At 39.4% G+C, this 21,630-nt stretch overlaps 1 protein-coding gene across 7 annotated transcripts in view; it reads left to right on the plus strand.

Moving 5' to 3' along the window:
- The window catches only part of c2cd5 (C2 calcium dependent domain containing 5), a 104,037-nt gene that overhangs the window by 52,579 nt on the left and 29,828 nt on the right, over positions 1-21,630 (plus strand). For 6 of the 7 annotated variants that reach the window (XM_041202206.1, XM_041202200.1, XM_041202202.1 and 3 more), the window contains 6 exons: positions 9,733-9,847; positions 12,928-13,116; positions 13,868-14,059; positions 14,161-14,347; positions 16,949-17,113; positions 19,853-19,993. In XM_041202206.1, the coding sequence (XP_041058140.1) occupies positions 9,733-9,847; positions 12,928-13,116; positions 13,868-14,059; positions 14,161-14,347; positions 16,949-17,113; positions 19,853-19,993 (989 nt within the window). The remainder of the gene's footprint in view (positions 1-9,732; positions 9,848-12,927; positions 13,117-13,867; positions 14,060-14,160; positions 14,348-16,948; positions 17,114-19,852; positions 19,994-21,630) is intronic. The other variant, XM_041202201.1, reaches the window with a different exon arrangement.

A 21,630-nucleotide genomic window follows, 5' to 3' on the forward strand; every position in this document is an offset into this window, starting at 1 on the left:
CAATCCGTTTGCTTTCTTATTAGAATCAAAAGCTGCACTGACAAATACATTAATGAATACGGAACCATATTAATATTTCTATAAAGAAGTTTAGTATGTACCTTTGAACAAGTAGGAATTTTTTTTAAGTGTAAGTATTTTAAGCATCCAAACTTGATGTTTTTGACATTTTTTTTATTGTTTGCACAGGAAAAAGATAAGCATACATTAAAATGTTAGTTAAAACACAATTTGAGCTTGTTGATATAAAGGGGATCTTTCTACTTGGATCATCTTGTCCCCAATCATTCTTTTTACAGCAACTTGCATTCATATAATGACTTCATTCAGTGTAATAAATATCCAAGAGTACATGTAGCAGCAGCCACACTGGCCTCGCTTGTCCTTCCAACTGTTTGCATTTAGCTGGAATGAGCTTTAGTTCTTTATTCTTTCATAGGATGTGGGCATCGCTGGCAAGGCCAGCATTTGTTGCCCATCCCTAATTGCCCTTGAACTGAGTGGCTTTTCAGCCATTTCAGAGGGCAGTTAAGAGTCAACCTCATTGCTGAGGGTCTGGAGTCACATGTAAGCCAGACCAGGTAAGGACGGCAGATTTCCTTCACTGAAGTTGTAACATTACCAAAGGTTCCTTGAATTCTACTGTGAACCTTCCTTTATTGATTATCTGCAGTACCCTCATTTTGAATGTGGGCATAAGAAGACTTTCCCAAGCTGTGCAGTAACATGCTATGGTTTCATTGTTTCATTTCACTGTACCTAACTCGGAGAGTAGGAAGATCAATTTCGTCCTTTTTTTAACAAAGTAGTTTGTAAAGCACGCCTGGGAGGAACTATAATGTTTTAAAAAATACTGTTAAAAATTGATAACTAAATTTTATTTAACATATAAAATCTTAATCACCAATAAATGGAAATTAGTTTCTTTATTTCTGTGTTCCAGTTCATTCCAATTGGGAAATTCAAAATGCTACTCGAAGGTTGACAAGTTAAATAGATGCTGATTGAAAAAGTAAATAAGCAATTATTTTGATTAAAAATTATGAATGGACCTTTTGGAAAAAATAAAGATGACATACAGCAAAAGGATGTATGGACTACATTTTGGATTATTCCAATGCAAATGTGAGAGATTGAAATAAAAATAACAGAAGAAAATTCATTGCATGGTTCATGTTTGTATACATTTTCAATTTATTCAAATAAGCCAGAGTTGTGTTTTATCTTATAACAACAATGAACATTGTCTACCCTCCAAGTCCTACTGTAGAGACATGAGCCCACAATTTAGACTGATACTGCAGTGCTGTACTGAGTTGTGTTGCACAGTCTTTCAATAAAAGTTAAGCTAGCTGCCTGCCTACTCAGGTGGACATAAAAGACCCCGTGGCATACTTGAAGAAGAAATGATCAGATCTCCTTACTATCTTGATCAATATTTACCCTTAATCAACATCACAGAATCTAATCATTGTTTGTGGGACTCCAATTTGAAGTGCTTTGGGAGGCCTTGAAGCTGTGAAGGTTCTAAATAATTACAAGTTCTTTATGACCTCACATGTATTTTAAAAGTTCTTCTGTTTCATGTGAAAGTTGTGTATGAAACTTTCTTTTAACCTGATGATGGACAAGAAGGTAAAAATATATCTTGGTGCAATAATTAAACACTTTTTTGAAGCTTTAATTGTTGGAGACCTTAACCTTTTTTAATGCTTAATGCTCACGCTGTTACTTAGATAATGGATTGTCTAGTTGCAAGCCTCCAGATGGTATGCGTATAAAGATAAACAAAATATCAGTGCATTTGGGGTTTAAGAAAGGATTCATTTGCTGTAATTGTTTTATTTTATGTTCTTAGACTGAGACCAATTTTGATTGTGAAGAGAAAAAACAGGGCCACTGCTATCGGAAGCATGTGCTGCTAGGAATTGTTTCATTGGAGGTTGCTTAAATGTTAAATTTCATGCTGAATTTGGAAGCAATTAATTTAGACTCATTACATGATGAGTGTGTTTTGTTTTAAAAAAAGATTATTGGGTCAATTTGTTCGAGATTTGACAAATATGCTCAAAGTGAAGACAGCGTGGGACAGAATTGGAAGGAACACTGGTTCAGAGGCCGAGAACAAGGGGATATAAATATAAGGTTAAGTGCAAGAGATTTAGGACAGAGAGCTAGGATATCTTTTTGCATAGGCTGGAGAGGCACAATGAGTGATTAAAACAAAAACCATAGCAACATTTAAGAATAATTTAGACAGTCAATTAAAGGAAAGGACCATAAAGCGATAAGGGAACAGAGTAGGAACATGGCATTCGGATTTGTTGGCTGTCCCTTAATTCAAGGATGACGTTGACTCAGGAATTAGGGCTACTCCTTATGTGAAGGATAAACATCCATGTAGACTGTTGGGACTGAATAGTTGGTGTCTGTGTTGTCACTTTTATGCATCCAGTAAAGTTTACAGACTCAGCTCTGTTGGGGATATTTTAATAATCTAAATGAAATTCAAAGTGAAATAGAGTTTAATATTTTTCAGTGATCGTTTATTTTATCATGTGTTTCTGATTGTATTTTAAATCAAAAATGTACTCATTGGCACTTTTGTATCTAATATTATTAATTGCCATGTAATTGATAGATGTTCAATTAAATTCTAACTAGACAATACCTATGGTTCTGAAATACATTTCTAGATGTACAATGATTAAATGCATATGCAGATCGAATTACATAAATTTATCCTGATGTGATTAATTAGTTTTATAATACCGTAGTGGCTATTAACACGTTTCTAGCCTTTTGCTAGTAGGAGGAATGAAGACTGGTACTGCTTTTCAGATTTTAATGAATTTGTAAAATAACTTCAAAAAAAATAGTTAAGCAGTCTTAAATCACCATAACATGCTGTTTCATGACTCTCTTGATTATGTTAAGCATCAGCAGATGATTTTGAATCAGTTGTGGTGCACAGCCTAACAGTTTACAACTGTAGCAGTAACAAGCAGAGGGATTCCTTGCACCAAGCAAAGTTAATGTGAAGAAAATGAAGAGGGTCATTTGAGGGTAGTGTAGTTGATATTATGTATATAAAATTTAAAAGGTGTTTGATAAAGTTCCTCGTGGTAAACCAGAAGATGCATATAGTGGCGCCACTACTCTTTCATTTATAGTAATGACTGAACTTGGATATACAGGGCATTATTTCAAAGTTTGCAGATGACACAAAACTCTGAAATGTGGTAAACCTGAGGAGGATAGTAGCAGATATCAAGATTTCAGAGACTGGTCAAATAGCAGATGCAGTTTAATACAAAAGTGTGAATTGTTTATGCATTTTAAAAGGAAAAATAAAGAGACACAATATAAATTAAATAACACAATTTTAATGGAGGTGCAGGAACAGAAAGACTGGATTCAATGCACAAATCTTTAAATCTGACAAGATAAATTGAGAAGGTTGTTAAAAAAATGAAATGGGATTATGAGCTTTCTAAATAGAGACGCTTGGCCAGATTTTTCCGTCGGAAGGGGGAATCGGGAAGTGAGTTCCATTCTGGTTTGTGAACCTGTCCCCACCCTAAAACAAGAAGCAGCTGTTACTTTGACAGAATTGGTGTATTAATTGTCTAACGTGGTGGGTCAGCTGTCCAATTATCCAGCAAGAACATGGGGAGGATGCTGAATCAGTCAAATCCGGGCCACGTTGTAACTTGCTTCAACAGCAATTGCTTTGGCTGCTGTTTGTACGTTAATGTTTCAGGACAAAAGTTGCCAAAGTTAAAATTTCCCACATTTTGGAAGGCAGCGGGAGGCCTGAACCTGGGACAGTGTAGGCTGATGTTCTTTAAAATCAGTGAATTTTTATATAATGGGCTAAGACCCCTCTGTCATGTGCAGCCTCTTCAGTGCCACCTTGAACTGCATCTTGTCAGATAGGTTTACAACCAACTCTGTCCCTGCCTCCATTGAGCTGGTTTGATTCCTGACAGCTCCTAAAGTCTGGCTGCCTTGCTAAAAAATAGAAAACTTACTGGGAACGGACTCTTCATGAGTCCGCAGTGGTGTACCTCATTAATAAGAACAGACCTGTTGTGAAGCCTACTCTCTTCTGCTATTTTCCTGAGGGCTGGGAAGTGGAGACTGAGGCCCTGGCCATGCTCCTTGGCAGCTATTTTTCTACTGTCTTGCCTCCATTCCTGTCTCATCAACACTGGAAAAATCCAGCTAGTAATGTGCAAAAGCAAGGAAGTTACGCTAAACTGTTATTAATCATTTGTTAATCTTCAGCTGAAATTTTGTGTCTGATTTTGGGCACAATGTTTTAGGAATGAAGTCTAAACTTTGGAGAGAGCACAGAAGAGATTTTGCAAAATAAGTACTAGTTCGGTGGAGAGACAAAAGAATTTGGAATTGTACTCCTTAGAACTGAATAGGTTAAGAGGAATTTTAACAGCGCACTCAATACTATGAAGGGGGTTTGATAGAGTTGATGGGGGCAAATGTTTTCCACTGGCAGGAGTGTTGGTGACCAGAAGACACAGATTTAAGATAATCCACAAAAGAAGCTTGGGGAGATGGAAATTCTTTTTAAGCAGCAATGATGACCTGGAATGCACTATATCAAGGGTGATGGAAGCCTATTCAGTAGTAACTTTCAAAAGGAAATTAGATGCATACTTGAAAAGAAGGAAGGTGCGGCCTATGGGGAAGGAGAGTGGGACAAATTGAGTACTTTTCAAAAATCCAGCAAAGGCACAGTGGACCAAATGGCTTCCAGTGCTTTGATTCTATGCAGTGCCTTGCTACAGAATCTTGCATTTGGTTGAACACTGGTCTTTATGTTTATTGGTAAAAATAGCTGGAAGTGCATTGTTTAAACGTTTCATCATATTTTGAATTGCCAACGTGTATTGTAAATGGGCAAGTCACTAATATAAATGTTGCCAATGTTCAATGCCTTTTTGCTAACTGTAGATAAAGTAGGGCCCAACAGTGATACCTGCTTTGTAATACTTACCTGACTGTTATGATTTTCACTTTTTGGGTGCCATTTACCAAGACTTCAAGCAGCTGCGTTTTAATTTTTTATCGGGTTGATGCTGGAATTTGTACTTAGCTTTTTCTTTAGAGTGAGAGTAGTTTGAAACATCTCAGCCTCCTGACATTCTGTGGCTGCAGGAAATAGATCTCTGCTCTTTAACTGAGCTAGGTATTTTGTATGGTAGCTGAGCATGACAGCAACAAGTACGGCTGCCAAGCTTAGCCTCATCATGATACCACCAAATTTTTTTGTTCCATTCTGCCCATGACACCATCTCACATCAGTTAAGATTTTGGTTCTTTAGAAGTTGCCCAATCAGCTTTTCTAACATGTAATTCTGGATTTGTGCCAGTAATTTTCAGTAGCCAGAATGGCCTTAAATCATCGGGTGAATCATTGAAGTACTTTTTTGATTAATGGTATATTTCAAAAAGCATATATTTTTACTCATTCATTCATGGGGTGTGGATGCCTCTGGAAAAGCCAGCATTTATTGCCTGTCCCTAAATGCACTTGAGAAGGTGGTGATGAGCTGTCTTCTTGAACCACTGCAGTCTGTGTGGTGCAGAAAATCTGTATGGTATTGCGTAGTAACTATATTTTTATTAATGTTAACCTTGTTAGGAAGGAAGTGTTTCACCCCTTGTTCATCCTTTTTTGTGTCATTCTACATAGGACCTCAGAGTAGCCATTTATTTGTAATGACCTGAAATGGATTTGCTACTTGCTGATCCCACAAGAAATGGCACCAAATGCTGACCTCCCCCAGGGCATAAAAAGTTAGGATATATGGTGCAAATTACCACTTATCAACAATTTACATTTATGTAGCTCCTTTAACACAGTAAAGTATATCAAATAGGGTCAAAGGGGGAAAAATGGTAAAAAAGGCAAAATTGATGGCCCTTTACTTAAATGCATGTAGTATTTGGAAAACAAAATAAATTAATTAATGATACGAATTGGGTATGATGTAGCCATTATGGAGATGTGGTTACAAGAAGAGTAAAGCTGGGAACTAAACATTCAGGGGTATGTGACTTTTCAAAAGGACAGGCAGGAAGGAAAGGGTAATGGGGTTGTTTTGTTAGTGCGAGATGGAATAAGTATATGATAGCAAGAAAAGATCTTGGTTTGGAAGATGTAGAATCCATTTGGGTGGAGGTAAGAAATAACAAGCGGAAGAAAACACCAATGGGAGCTGTCTATATGCCCCCTGACTGTAGCTATACTGTAGGAACAGAGAATAAATCAGAAGATAATGAGGGCATGTAAAAAAGACAATACATTAATCATGGGTGACTTTAATCTTCATGAAGATTGGGAAAATCAAATTGGCAGAGATAGACATGAGCAAGAATTCATAGAGTATATTCAGAATAGTTTCTTAGAACAATATGTTGTGAATCCAACCAGGGATCAGGCTATTTTGGATATGGTACTGTGTAATGAGGCAAGTTTAATAAATGATCTCAGAGTAAAGGATCCCGTAGGAAACAGTGACCAAGATATGGTAGAGAAACTTGGGTCAGAAGCAACTGTGCTAAACTTAAATAAGGGTAATTACAATGGAAAGAGGGCAGAGTTGGCTGGAGTAGATTGGGAAAGCAGCTTAGCAGAAAAGGCAGTTGATGAACGATGGCAGACTTTTAAGAAACCAGTTAATGACTCTCAACAAAGACATACCCCAGTGAGGAAAAGGATTCAAGGAAAGGGATAAACCAACCATGGTTAACCAAGGAAGTTAAGGACAGTATCGTATTGAAAGAAAAAACATACAATGTGGCAAAGATTAGAGGTAAGCCAGAGAATTGGGGAAGTTTTAAAAACCAACAAAAGATGACCAAAAAGATAATAAGGAGAAATTAACAAGTAATACAAAATGGATAGTAAGAGCTTCCTTAAATAAATAAAAAGGAAGAGAGAGACCAAAGTGAACAGAGGCCCCCTTAGAGAATGAGGCTGGGGAAATAATAATGGGGAACCAGGAAATGGCAGAGGAGTTGAATAAATACTTGGCTTCAGTCTTCATGGTGGAAGATACTAATAGCATTCCAAAAATACTAAGTAATCAAGGGGCAAAAGTGGGGGAGGAAATAAATACAATAACTATCACGAGAGAAAAAGCACTAGGAAAACTAATGGACTAAAGGCTGAAAAGCCCCCTGGACCTGAGGGTTTGCATCCTAGGATACTAAAGCAAGTAGCTACAGAGATAGTGGATGCACTGGTTGTAATCTTCCAAAAACCCTTTGATTCTAGAAAAGTCCCAGAGGATTGGAGAACGGCCAATGTAATACCCTTATTCAAAAAGAGAGAGAGACAAAAAACAGGTAACTTAGGGCAGTTAGCTTAACATCCATCATTGGGAAAATGTTGGAGTCTATTTTAAAGGACGTAACAGCAGAGCATTTAGAAATGTATAATATATTCAAACAGAGTCATCAAGGCTTCCTGAAGGGGAAATCATGCCTAACAAATTTATTAGAATTCTTTGAGGAGATAACAAGCAGGATAGATAAAGGGGATCCAGTAGATGTAATAAATTTGGATTTTCAAAAGGCATTCGATAAGGTACCGTGCATAAGATTACTTAATAAGATAAGAGCCCATGGTGTTGGAGGTAGTATACTAACATGGGTAGAGGATTAGCTAACTAGCAGAAGGCAGAGAGTTGGGATAATGGGGCCATTTTCAGGATGGCAACCCATAACTATTGGAGTGCCACAAGGGTCAAGTGTTGGGGCCTCAATTATTTACAATATATATTAATGACTTAGATGAGGGAAGTGAATGTACTATCATCAAGTTTGCGGATTACACAAAAATAGGTCGGAGGACAAGTGGCGAGGATGACATGAGCCTATAGAAGGATATAGACAGGTTAAGTGAGTGGGCAAAAACTTGGCAGATGGAATATAATGTGGGAAAATGTGACGTTATGCAATTTGGCAGGAAGAATGGAAGAGCTGGATATTATTTAAATGGAGAAAGACTGCAGAACGCTGCAGCAGAGAGGGATTTGGGAGTCCTTGTGCATGAATCCCAAAAAGCTAACATATAAGTTCAACAGGTAATAGGGAAGGCAAATGGAATGTTGGCTTTTATTTCTAAGGGAATTGAGTATACAAATAGGGAAGTCTTGCTAAAACTATCTAAGGCACCAGTTAGATCACATCTAGAATACTGTGACTAATTTTGATTCCCTTATCTAAGGAAAGATATACTGGAATGGAGGCAGTCCAGAGAAGGTTCACTAGGTTGATCCCAGGGATGGAGGGATTTTCTTATGAGGAGAGGTTGAATAGGTTGGGCCTCTATTCATTGGCATTTAGAAGAATGAGAGGCGACCTTATTGAAACATTTAAAATTCTTGGGGGGCTTGTCAGGGTAGATGCTGAGACGTTGTTTCTCCATGTGGGGGAGTGTAGGACCAGAAGGCATAATCTCAGAGTAAAGGGGTGCCCATTTAAAATCAGGAATTTCTTCTCTGAGGGTAGTGAGTCTGTGGAATTCTTTACTGCAGAGGCTGGGTCATTAAGTCTATTCAAGGCTGAGATAGGCAGATTTTTAATCAGTAAGGGAATCAACAGTTATAGGGAAAAGACAGGAAAGTGGAGTTGAGGATTATCAGATCAGCCATGATCTCATTGAATGGCGGAGCAGACTTGATAGGCTGAATGGCCTACTTCTGTTCCTACGTCTTATGGTCTTATAAAAGCAGGAGTGTTATCAGGCAAAATTTGACACCAAGGCACATAAGTTTTGGACAGCTAATCAAAAGCTTGGTCAGCGAGGTAGGTTTTAAGGAGGGTCTTAAATGAAGAAAGAGAAATAGAAAGGCTGGGAGCTTTATTGAGAGAATTATGGAGCTCAGAATCTAGGCAACCTAAGACATGGCTACTAATGGTGGTGCGATTACAATTGGATGCATAAGAGGCTAGAATTTGAAGAGCTCAGATATTTCAGAGGGATTGTAGGGCCTGAGAAGGTCACAGAGATGGGAAGGTGAATGGAAATGTTTTAAAACAGGTTACAAGTTTTAAATTTGAGGCATTGCTGGAATGGGAGCCAATGTAAGTCAGGGAGTGCAAGGCTGATGGTTGCAAGTTATCAGCAGAGTGCTATTAGGTAGCAAGTTCCAGGATTTTGACTCCGCGACAATGGAGTATAGTGTAAATAAAATCTTCAACATTGTCAAAAAAAATTCTTAGGATGTGGGCATTGCTGGCATTTATTTCCCATCCCTAAGTTGCCCTGAAACTGCGATGATGAACCTTCTTGAATGGCTTGCTCGGCTAGAGGGCAGTTGAGAGTTAACCATATTGCTGTGGGACTGGAGACTCATATATACCCGACTGAGTAATGCCAACGCGTTTCCTTTCCCAGTACACCCGTTGGAGTTTAATGACAATTCAGCATCTTTTTGGCCATTTTGGGTGATTTTTAAAAAAATTTATTATTATCAAACTATATTTTCTTGGAGTATATCTTGTTCTGTTTGGAGAATATATTTCAGACTGCTGTAATCACTTTTTCAGTTTTTAAGAAGCTGAAAACCTTGTCAGCAATATCACAGAGGATGAAGAAATGGAATTCTTCAGAGATTTATGTGGTTATATCTCGTGCCACATTAATAAACTTTACTTGTCTATTGATTTTTTTTCTTTTTTGCTTCCCTTGCTTAGATGAGCCTGAAACTCGCGATGCTTGGTGGGCAGAAATCCGACAAGAAATCAAGTCACATGGCAAAGCTCTTGGATGCCATGCAGTAGTTGGATACAGTGAATCAACCAGCATCTGGTGAGTGTTTAATTTTTTCGATGAAACTTTTAGTGTGTCTCCTTGGGATAACTTGCAGTATGTTTTTGTACTTTGCTAAATGCTCTCTCAATGCCAATATTTTCAATTTAATATTTTGAATAAGAGTTAAAATGCAGAACTTATATGTGTAGATTTTGTAGATATGAATATGTATATAATAGATATGCAATTAATGACAGATTTGCAAATGCGTTAGCTTTGTGTAATGTTAGTTGCCCTTTAAAGGTGAAGAGCTGTTTGATTGGGGGGTGGGGGAGCAGAATATTATTTTATTCAAAATGTTCTCTCTCCTTCAATTCCCCATGAAGAAAATCTGTATGGTATTTCATTGTAAATATCTTTTTTTACCAATATTACCCTTGTTAGGAAGGATGTTTTGAGTGTTGCATCCATTGTTCATCCATTTAGGTATCATTCTACATGGGAACTCAGAGCAGTCATTGAATGATCTGAAACTGATTCACTATTTGCTGACCCCAAAAGAAATGGTATCAACTGCTGACCTCCACGAGGTCAGAATGAGAGGCGACCTTATTGAAACATATAAAATTCTTGGGGGGGCTTGTCAGGGTTTTTTTTGACAACGTTGAAGATTTTATTTACACTATACTCCATTGTTGCGGAGTCAAAATCCTGGAACCTGCTACCTAATAGCACTCTGCTGATAACTTGCAACCATCAGCCTTGCACTCCCTGACTTACATTGGCTCCCATTCCAGCAATGCCAAAAAGTTAGAATGTATTGTGCAAAGTACCATTTATCAACAATTTGCATTATATAGATCCTTTAACATAGTGAAGCATCCCAAGGCACGAGCGTTATCAGGCAAAAATTGACACCAAGGCACATAAGATATTTGGACTGCTGATCAAAAGCTTGGTCAGTGAGGTAGGCGTTGAGGGTTTTAAAGGAGGAGAGAGAGGTAGAGAGGAGTAGAGCTTTATTGAGAAAATTCCGGAGCTTAGAATCTTGGCAACTTAAGGCACGACTGCTAATTGTGGAGCGATTACAATCAGATACATAAGAGGCCAGAATTGGAAGAGCGCAGAGATTTCAAAGAGATTGTAGGGCTTTAGGAAGTTACAGAGATGAGGAGGGGAACAGAAAAGTTAGAAAAGTAGTATACAAATTTTAAATATGAGGCATTGCTGGAATGGAAACCAATCTAAGTCAGGGAACACAAGGCTGATGTTTGCAAGTTATTAGCAGAGTTTTGAATGGGCTCAAGTTTATGGAAGGCGGAAGATGAGAAATGGCGAGGAGAGCATTGGCATAGTCAGGTCTAGAGGTTATAAGGCACGGACCATGGTTTTCACAGCAGGTGAGCACAGGCAATGATGGAGACTGGTGTTGTTATGGAGTTGGAGGTAGGTGATTTTGGTTTAATGGATTGTGCTCTGAAGATCATCTCAGGATGAAATAGGAATCCAAGATTCAGTTTCAGACAGTGACCAGAAAAAGGGGATGGAGCCAAGGCAAAGGAATGTAACTGTGGCAAGGACCAAAGGCAAGGGCTTTGATCTCCCAATATTGTTCATGGCCCATTCACCTTCATCAATAACCTCCCCTATATTGTAAGGTCAGAAGTGGGGATGTCTGCTGATGATTGAACAGCCGTTCAGTTCCATTTTCTTCTCATCAGATGTTGAAAAAGCCTGTGCCCGGATGCAAAAAAACCTGGACAGCTTTAAGGTTTGGGCTGACAAATGGCGAGTAACATTCACGCCACACAAATAACAGACGCTGAAGAATTCCAGCAAGAAAGAATCTTAACCATTTCCCCCTGACGTTCAGTGGCATTACAATCACTGAATCCCTCGCTGCCCTCAAAATCCTGCAACTTACTATTGGCCAGAAACTTAAGCTGGACCAGTTACATAAATACCGTGACCAAAAGAGCAGATCAAAGACTGGCTATTGTGCAGTGAGTAACTCACCTCCTGACTCCCAATGTCTTTCCCCTAACTACAAGGCACAAGCCAGGAGTATGATAGAATACGCTTCACTTTTCTAAATAAATGTAGCTCCAACAACACTCAAGAAGTTCGATACTCCCTTCACCACTGGTGCACAGTGGAGAACTATGTACCATCTAAAGATCCCCTGAAGCAACTCATCAAGGCCCCTTCAACAACACCTTCCAAACCTGTGACCGCTAATACCTAGAAGGATAAGGGCAGCAGATGCATGATTGGAAATATATCCCAGTTCCTCCACTGTTCCTGGGTCAAAATCCTGAAACTCCTTCCCTGACAGTGCAGTAGGTGCACCTACACCACATGGGGTATGGTGGTTCAATAGTAATGAGGGATGGGCAATCAATGCTGACTTTGCCAGGAATGTCCACATCTCATGAACAAATAAGAAAACATTGAGTTGAGGAAAATTTCTGCTGCTCCTGTACTGGATGTTGGACAAACAGTCTGTTAAAGCAGAAGAAGTGGAGGGGTTGAGAGATATGTTGGTGAGGTAGAGCTGGTTGTTGTCAGCGTACATGTGAAACCTGACTTTGTTTTCGGCTGATGTCACTGAGTTGGCAGTATGCCGATGAGAAATAGGAGACGGCCAGCGACCGATCCTTTGAGTGCCCTCAGAAGTAATGGTGCAGGAGTGTGAAGAGAAGCCATTACAGGTGATCCTTTGGCTATGACTGATTCTTTGGCAATGAATGGATAAACTACCTAGCCATATTCAAGTCAACACCCTTTGGACTTTAGGGAGCAGTGATAGAGGCCATAGCAAGTGAAATAACCAGGCAATGTCAGCCAGGGTGTAGTAGAGAAGCTCGTCATTGTCAGATTAAGTTGCCCATAGGGTAGTAGATGATTGTAGCATCAGGCTTGAGCATGGATAGCTTTTTCTTCATGACCTTCAATGGTATTTTTGCACAACCTTTACACCATAATTACGCTGTGCATTTATATATATCCTTATGAGACACAGCATGAACAACAGTGTTACAAGTATTTTGGATCTGAAAATGAGTACTTTTTTTTTCTGTGCTTTCTTTTATTTGATACAACATCCCAATAATTTTCTGTTAATTTATTTTCCACAGTGAGGAAGTCTGTATCTTGTCTGCTTCAGGCACAGCGGCTGTACTGAATCCAAAGATGCTTCAAGACTGCAGCATGGAAGGCTGCAGTGAACACAGGTTGTCAAGGCAGCCTAGCTTCTTTTCCACAGGGTCAGAGAAGGGAGAGTTTGATTTTTTTCTTCAGTGCCAGGATAGTGCTTCTATATTAGGGTAGGTTAAACTATTACAGTGAAGGGGGCAGGTCGAAACAATTCATTTCGTTCTACTAACAAAGTTTGAAATTTGGCATCGATTTGGCAAGAAATTGAAATGCTGTTGTTGTTACCTAACAGCTTGCATCAAGGTAACTCTAAAATACTAACCATACTTAATATTGCTCGCTGATTTTCCACTTTGTACCTGGAGAAAATGTATTGTGTTTCTTGTGATTTTGATTAAAGACTCAGGAAAGTCAAACTGAATTGTGATTTCAATGTTGCATTAGCAAAGATCATGATTTTATGTAAGTAACCAGTACAATGCTTGGTTAAGCCCCGGTATTTCTGAATGTCCCACAGTAACAAATCTATCTGTTTAGAACACGATATAATTTATCAAAAGCAAAGTGGGGTTCTAATTTCTTTCAGAATATAATTTTGTTGATATAGCTATGACAGAATCGTTTTGGATGTTTACACAACTGCACAAAATGTGTTTTATCCTTGTGGATTGTTGTAGATGGAAATGCCTCTTGTATGGGTGAATAAGATTAACAGCTAATCTTTTCTTTTGAAATGCAGGAAGTTAGCAAAATGAGGGTGATTTTTTTTTAATTTAAAAGATGCAAGAGAACAGTTTTATTGTCTAGTTTTTCAACTTTTAAAGGGCCCCTATGTGCTGTTGTCCGTTCACTTGCAAAAATTAATTATGTTCATTTATTTTGTGGTTGAAGATTTCATTAGAATGTATCTCCTTTTTCCAGGTTGGATGATACATCATCCCTGGGCTGCAGTTTCTGTCACGTTCCATATGATGAGTTAAATATGCCTTTCCCTGCACACCTCACATATTGTTATGTTTGTCGGAAGCAGAAGGTTCCAGATGTTCTCTTCACCACAATTGAACCTCCCTTGGAAGCGGCAGTAACTGGAAAAGGCTGCTTAATTCAGGCTAGGTGATGTTCTGAGAGTTTAGATCATTTTGACCTGACTACGTTTTACTATTGGGTGCTAAGAATAAGATGTGTTCTGACATCTGCTTATCTTGGTGATCTAGGCTATGTCGTCAAAAGAAAAAAACTCAGGGTGAGGCCAATGCCACAGCAATAAGCAATCTGCTGCCATTTATGGAGTATGAACTTCACACCCAGCTGATGAACAAACTTAAACTGAGAGGAATGAATGCACTGTTTGGCCTAAGGATTCAGATTACAGTTGGTGAAAACATGTTGATGGGCCTCGCTGTGAGTAAATATTTCACTGAATCTAATAGAACATGGTATTAAACCCCCAGCACAGATGAACATTCAAATATTGTATACTCCATTAACTTCGGATTCATTCCAGGAATACCCACAATTCACTTATTTACTGTGTTTAAGCCTAAGTTTGGCTATGCTTGTAGGGAATTCAGAAGCTGAAGTAAAAATCTGTTATGTATTTCCATGACACATTATAGGATGGTAAAGAATAGCTATTATGGTGGGACAATTCAAAACAAACAGTGCTAGACAGTCTCCATCGATTGAGGGTTCAGAAAAGGGGTGGTAAATATAAAGGCAAAATGCTGCTGATGCTGGAACTCAAATATAGACAGAAAACAACAACTCATACAGAGCTTTTAGCATAATGAAACATCTCAAAGCGCTTCACGGGAGCATTATAAAAAAAGGATGACACCGAGCCACATGAGATATTAGGTCAGATGACCAAAAGCTGGGTCAAAGAAAGCAATTTTAAGGTGTGGTTTAAAGGAGTCATCACTGCAGGAGTTCCTCAGGGTGGTGTCCTCTGCCCAACCATCTTCAGCTGCTTCATCAATGACCTTTCTTCCAATTTAAGGTCAGAAGTGGGCTTGTTCGCTGATGATTACACAAAGTTCAGTATCATTCGTGACGCCTCAGATACTAAAGCAGTCTACATACAGCAAGATCTGGACAACAATCAGGCTTAGGCTGATAATTGGCAAGTAACATTCACACCACAAAAGTGCCAGGCATTGATCGTCTCCAACAGGAGAAAATCTAACCATTGCCACATAAAATTAAATATTACCATCACTGAATCCCCCACTATCAACATCCTGGGGGCTACCATTGACCAGAAACTGAACTGGACCAGCCGTATGAATACTGTGGCTACAAGAGCAAGTCAAAGACTGGGAATTGTGCAGTGAGTATTTTATCTCCTGACTCCCCAAAAGCCTGTCCACCATTTAAAAGGCGCAAGTCAGGAGTGTAATGAAATATTCTCCTCTTGCCTGGATGATTGCGGCTCCACCGACACCTGAGAAGCTCGACGCCATCCAGGACAAAGCAGCCCGCTTGATTGGCACCCAATCCACCAACTTAAACATTCACTCCCTCCACCACCAGTGCAGTGACAGCAGTGTGTAACATCTGCAAGACGCACTGCAGCAACTCACCAAGCCTCCTTAGACAGTACCGTGCAGACCTTTGCCCTCTACCACTTAGAAGGACAAGGGCAGCAGATGCATGGGAACACCATTACCTGCAAGTTCCCTTCCAAGCCATACGCTATTCTGACTTGGACCTATCTCAGTTTTACTGTCACTAGATCAAAATCCTAGAACTCCTTCCTAACAACACTATGGGTGGACTGCAGCGGTTCAAGAAGGTGGATCACCACCAACTCAAGGGCAATTAAGGATGGACAGCAAACGTTGGCCTTGCCAGTGATGTCAACACCCTGTGTAAAGAATTTAAAAAAAATCAAATGTAACAAAGAGACAGAAACTGGGAGAACGGAATAGAGTCGTTTCAGGGAACATGGTGGGAAGAGGTTTTTAAAGGGAGCTGTGGGAATCGATCGCTTATAGCAGACATAGGTTGGCAGCCTATCACCAGAAATGGAGATAGAGAAATTGAGAATGGGAGGGGTTGGAGATGTCCATTTGAAGGCAGGGGAAGATGAGAAACAAAAAGATTAGAACCAAATTTGATGAAATATTCCAATTTGGGATGAGAAAAAGAAGCAACATCTATACAGTTTCCAATTTACTGGAAAAAAGGTAAACCTGAGTAGGACTGAAACAATGTACCACATATCCCACAAAAAAAGCAGGCAAAGAATTTCCATAACAATACCTTTTGTCTGGAGAAAGTGAATGGAATCAAAGCAGAAGTTGTTCAATGTAAGAACAAGTTCAGCCAGCCAAAGGAGCTTGGTGATGGTTGGGAAGGGGTTTGCCCTCCATTCAAGGAAGAGATGGAGGGTTCACAGGGTGTCCTGTTGTGTGCGTACGCGCATGTGTGGTGTAGAGGTTCTGAATGTTCATTGTGGAAAGGAGACAATTAGGGCCAGGAAACTGGAAAAGTAATGAAAGGTGTCAAAAGAGTTGCAGATGTAGGTAGGAAGCTGCTGTACAGGGTGCAAAATAACTTTGAGATAGCAGGAATAAGGCATAAATATATGATGAAATGAAAGATGTTTCAGGGCATGAATATGAGAAACATTTTTATGTTAAGGTTGCAGAGCTGTGGAATACGTTACCAGTATTAGTGATTGTACCATTTAAGAATCAGTGACATAGGTGGATAAAGGAAAAGGGAATAAAACAATATGGGAACAGACCAAGCATTTGGAGTTAGGATTACTGTTGATAACAAAGATTAGATGAGCTGTCTGAACTGAGCTTCCTGCTTCAATGTTGTAATTTCAATGTAAAAGCACTCTCAATTTATATTAATGTGTTATGTTTAAAATCTGTGCACACTGCCCATCAACTTCTTCCCATTATAAATCCCTGTGTCCATATTTGTAATTAAAACTGCCACTATATTTTCTGATTTAATATTTTTCTTGTCTATCCTCCTTTGTTCTAGTCTGCAACTGGTCTATATCTGAGTGCACTGCCCTCTCCAGGTGGTATACAGATTGCAGGGAAGACTCCAAATGACTCTTCTTATGAACAACACATATCAAATATGCAGAAAAAGATCAATGATATGATCATAAAGAACAGGGAGATTTATGAGATAAATCCACCTGTAAGTACAAGCCCCTTTGTGAGTAAATATGAACCAATGGGGTGGGTGGGGAGTGTGGTGGAGGCTTGTTTATTTTCAATAAGGTGGCTTGGTACCAGACAGAATTGCATAGTCATATACTAAAGGGTGAACTTCCGTCAGCGAAAACTATCGTAACTAGAATCTTTAACAATATAGTGAAACAATTATAAGAATTCAGTGAAAAGCAAAGGTTTGGTTCTGTACTTGAATTTGGATGCCTTTGACACCTTCAAAATCAGAAATAGGGGGATGATTGGGTAGTGAAGCAACATAAAAGGCCACAACCTCCTGCCCAGGAGGTTACAAGTTTATGTTATGCGCTCGTAGATAATTGACAATGTGACCTCCAGTGAGCTATAAAAGAAAGTGGCTTGGTATATCTCATCCCTTGCTAGAACACCCTGCGATTTTCCTGTCCTGGAGCAACATGGGCAGTGCTAATGGAAGGATGTGTGAACCTTGACTGCATTCTGCCACACGTAGGCCCCAACCCCCACACCTGAACACAGTGGGAGAGAATCCTTGTAGAGTGATTGCCACCTGGGAGTGATGAGGGTTACTGGCCGGGGAAAGGAAGTGATAGAAATTTAAAAACTCCAGTCAAAATATTACATGTTTGCTCAGTTTAAACTATATGCTAATTAAAAAGTAGGATCAAAAAATAACTTGAAATAGGCAGAGATCCAATATGTTGCTGGGGAATGGATTATTGCAGTCTGGTTAGTAGTGACCGCATGACCAGATAATATGCAGTTAGCATTGGACCATTTGTATGAAAAAGACCACTTCTTCACACAAAGGGTGGTGGAAATCTGGAACACTCTCAATCTGCAACCCCTCCCTCAAAAGGCTACTGATGGTGAAGTCAGTTGAAGTGTTCTGGACCGAGGCTGATCATTTTTTGTCAGTCAAAGGTATCTTGGATATTGTGCAAAGGCAGATAAATGGAGATCAACAATAATCTAATTGAATGGCAAAACAGATTTGCGCTATGGTCTGCTCATGTTCCTAATGACCACTGAGCAAACAGGCACTCTACGTTCCTAATTGTAAAGAGAAGTGCTTCCAAGAAGGGTAAGCCAAGTACGCATTTTGAAGTCTTGTTAAAATAATGATGGATAATCCCTTTTTATATATATGTTTAAATAATGTCATATTGAAGGTGTGGAAGTAATGTTGTTAATTTTGTATATTATCCTAGTGGAATAAGTTGACTAGGAAACAGTGGAAAACATTTTTTTTGTGTGTTCATGTTTCTAAGTTGCATAGAAAACTCACAGCCAAAGATGTTCTTACAAAGAGGTGCAGCTCTGTGATGTGACAAGCTTCTGGTTGCACCTTACATATCACATTTTAAAAAGAAAAAGATTCGCATTATGTACCCTTGGCTGAAATTGATGGCCACCTGTCTGAAATAATTTGAAGCCTCTACTGGTGATGTACAGACATGGAATTGAGGTTCTCCTATCAGAACCTGATGTCAGTTATAGATCCTGTCTCCTAGAGCATTGAACACCAGTGACAGGAGGCGTGCATCTAGAAATAGTTTATCAAGTTAATATAGTTCTGGCTTTTTTTTTGAAAGCTTGTTCTAGGTGGCAAAATCTTTCAAGGTTTGAATACCTAATTACAGGGCCAGTCATTCTATAGGTTTTGCTTTTATTCAGTGCTATTTTCGAGTTGCGCCAGCATAGTCTGTGGGATGACTACATTTGTGTCCCATCATTTATTGGAAACAGTGCAGGAGCACCTTAAAGTAGCTTTTTTAAAACCACTTGGTTTCACACCAGTTTTAGTATAATGGGACCCACCAGAGTTGTGACTGGCCTTATTGTCCAAATTTTATCTCTACATTCTGCCATCGATGACACTATAGTTGGCAGACTTACATCATTCTCACTTGTAACACATAGAACTGCTCCCTTCTCTTCAGCTTTGACATAACGCAACATCACCCCCAACTAATGTCGGCATTTTCAACTTTAAGCACATAATTACACCTAGACCTCCAAAAGCCCTAGAGGATGTAGGCCTACTGTACCCACCACTCTCTAGCTAAACACCCCAAGAACCACAGGTTGCCAAAACCCACTTGAGAATGTTTTTAATTGGGAAATGGTCAGTCCACAGTACTTTCGAAGGCATCTTGTAAAAGTTTGCAGAGTTCTGTATAAATTTGGAAATAAGCAAAAATGAATATGACCCTGCAGAAATCTGAAGTGGCCAGCCAAGGTTCAGCAAATTTAAATATGTTTCAAAATTAAACGAGATATGGCTCCGATAACTGGTGTAGTTAACAGTGCACAGGCCAGCCATGTAAATCAGGAAGGTCCAAAGTTCATGTGAGGTAATCTAAGCTCTATGGCTGGGAGAGTGCAGTTGGTCTCGGCACCATCACCGAGGCTTGGGAAAGTGGCTGAGGGTTCCCATTTCTGATCACTAGGCAGTGATCCTTGTGGAAGTCCATGGGTTTGGGCATCAGTTGTAGACAGGATCAGATTGGGTGGTCATGATCCCCTCCATTCTTCCAGTGGCTGTTACAGCGTTCACTGTCTAGTGTCACTTATTAACTTACATGAGGTACTCAAGGGTGGCCAGAGCCCTTGGAACTGTACCCCTGCAGTACATCAGTGCTTTAATGGAGTAGGAGAGGAAATGAATAGTGAAATCTTTTCATAAGCAATATTTATTTCCTGTCCAATGCTTTTCTGACAATAGGAGATCCTGGAGGAGCTGCTTGGATCCCCAATCCCAGAAACAAGGCAGCGTTCCAGGCTATTTAGGTCCCAATCAGAAAGTTCAGATGATGTTTCAGAACTGGATCTTTCACATGGGAAAAAGGATGCCTTTGTGTTAGAGGTAAGGAAATCTTCATCATTTAGCCACCCTGTGACTCTTATTCAGAGTGTAAAGAGACGCATCTGAAGATGTTTTTAATTGAACTATATTCCACTGAACCAGATCAACATCTTAAAATCATTGCACAATATTTCCCCAAGCTAAGACTTTAATAACACTGCCCTATATTCCACCAGGTCAAGGTCTTAATAATACCGCCCTAGATTTCATAGAACATATGATAGGAGCAGGAGTAGACCGAATGGCCCTTCAAATCTGCTCCACCATTCAATGCAATCATGGCTGGCATTTCGCTTTCCCGCCTGCTCCCCGTACCCCTTTATTCCCTGAGAGACCAAAAACCTGTCTATCTCAGTCTTAGCTATTCTCACCAGTACAGCATCCACAACCCTCTGTAGTGGATAATTCCAAGGCTTCTCATTCCTTTGAAAAGATTTCTCTTCACCTCAGTCCTAAATGAGCGACCCGTTATCCAAGACTCTGCCATCGCGTTAATTTCCAAGGTAACGGAAATAACTTCTCAATGTCTATTTTGTCAAGACCCTTCAGAATCATGTATTTTCAATGAAATCACCTCCCATTCTTCTAAAGCACAGAGACTATAGTCCCAAGTTTACTCAGTCTTCCATCATAGGACAATTCCCTCATCTAAGGAACCAGTACCTTTCCTGAAAGGCAAGTATATCCTTCCTTAGATATGAAAACTAAAAGAGCTCACCGTAATCCAGGTGTAGTCTCACTAAAGTCCTGTACAATTGTAGCAAGACTTTCTTATTCTTGCACTCCAATCCCCTTGCTTGCTGTACCTGCATGCTAACTATTCTTTTTGCGAGTACACCACTGTCTCCCTGAACATCAACATTTACAAGTTTCATGCCTTTTAAGAAATATTCTGCTTTTCTGTTCTTATAACTAAAATGAATAATCTCACACTTCCCCATGGAGTATTATACTTCATCTGCCACCCTGTTGCCCACTCATTTAGCCTGTCTATCTCTTTGCAGCCACTTTGTGTTCTCCTCACAGCTTGTAACTTTGTATCATCAGCAAATATAAATATATTGCTCTTAGTCTCTTCATCCAAGTCATTAATATAGATTGTAAATAGTTGAGGTCCCAGCAAGTGATCCTTGCAGCGCTCCGCTAATTGCAAACTGCCAATTTGAAAATGCCTGTTTATCTCCATTCTCTGCTTCCTGTCCATTAACCGATCGTCTATCCATGCTAATGTATTACCCTCGACTCCATGAGCACTTATCTTGTGGCATCTGATTAAATTTGTTGCGAGCCGCATAGAGACCAATAACTTTAAAAAAGGTACTTGAATTTCCCGTGACAGCCTGGAAAGATCACATGACAAGATTTTAAGTTTTAAGACTTTTACTGTAACAAACAAATTAAAAATAACATAACTAACCACTTATACTTAAGTAGGCAACTTATACTTTATACTACTGAAAAATTTCCCCAGTTAACTTTCAAAATAACTGAAAATCTTCTGCTGTGGTTAAACATTGCGTTGTCCCTTAAGTGAATGGATACTTCTCCCAGAATCAGTCCAAAGCGATTCTCTGCTCCCGATGGCCTTTTTACTTTCCCAACCAAGTAACTTCTTATCCCCAAAATGACTTTCACTG

This window comes from Carcharodon carcharias, chromosome 13, assembly GCF_017639515.1.
Source record: "Carcharodon carcharias isolate sCarCar2 chromosome 13, sCarCar2.pri, whole genome shotgun sequence".
Classification (NCBI taxonomy): Eukaryota; Metazoa; Chordata; class Chondrichthyes; order Lamniformes; family Lamnidae; genus Carcharodon; species Carcharodon carcharias.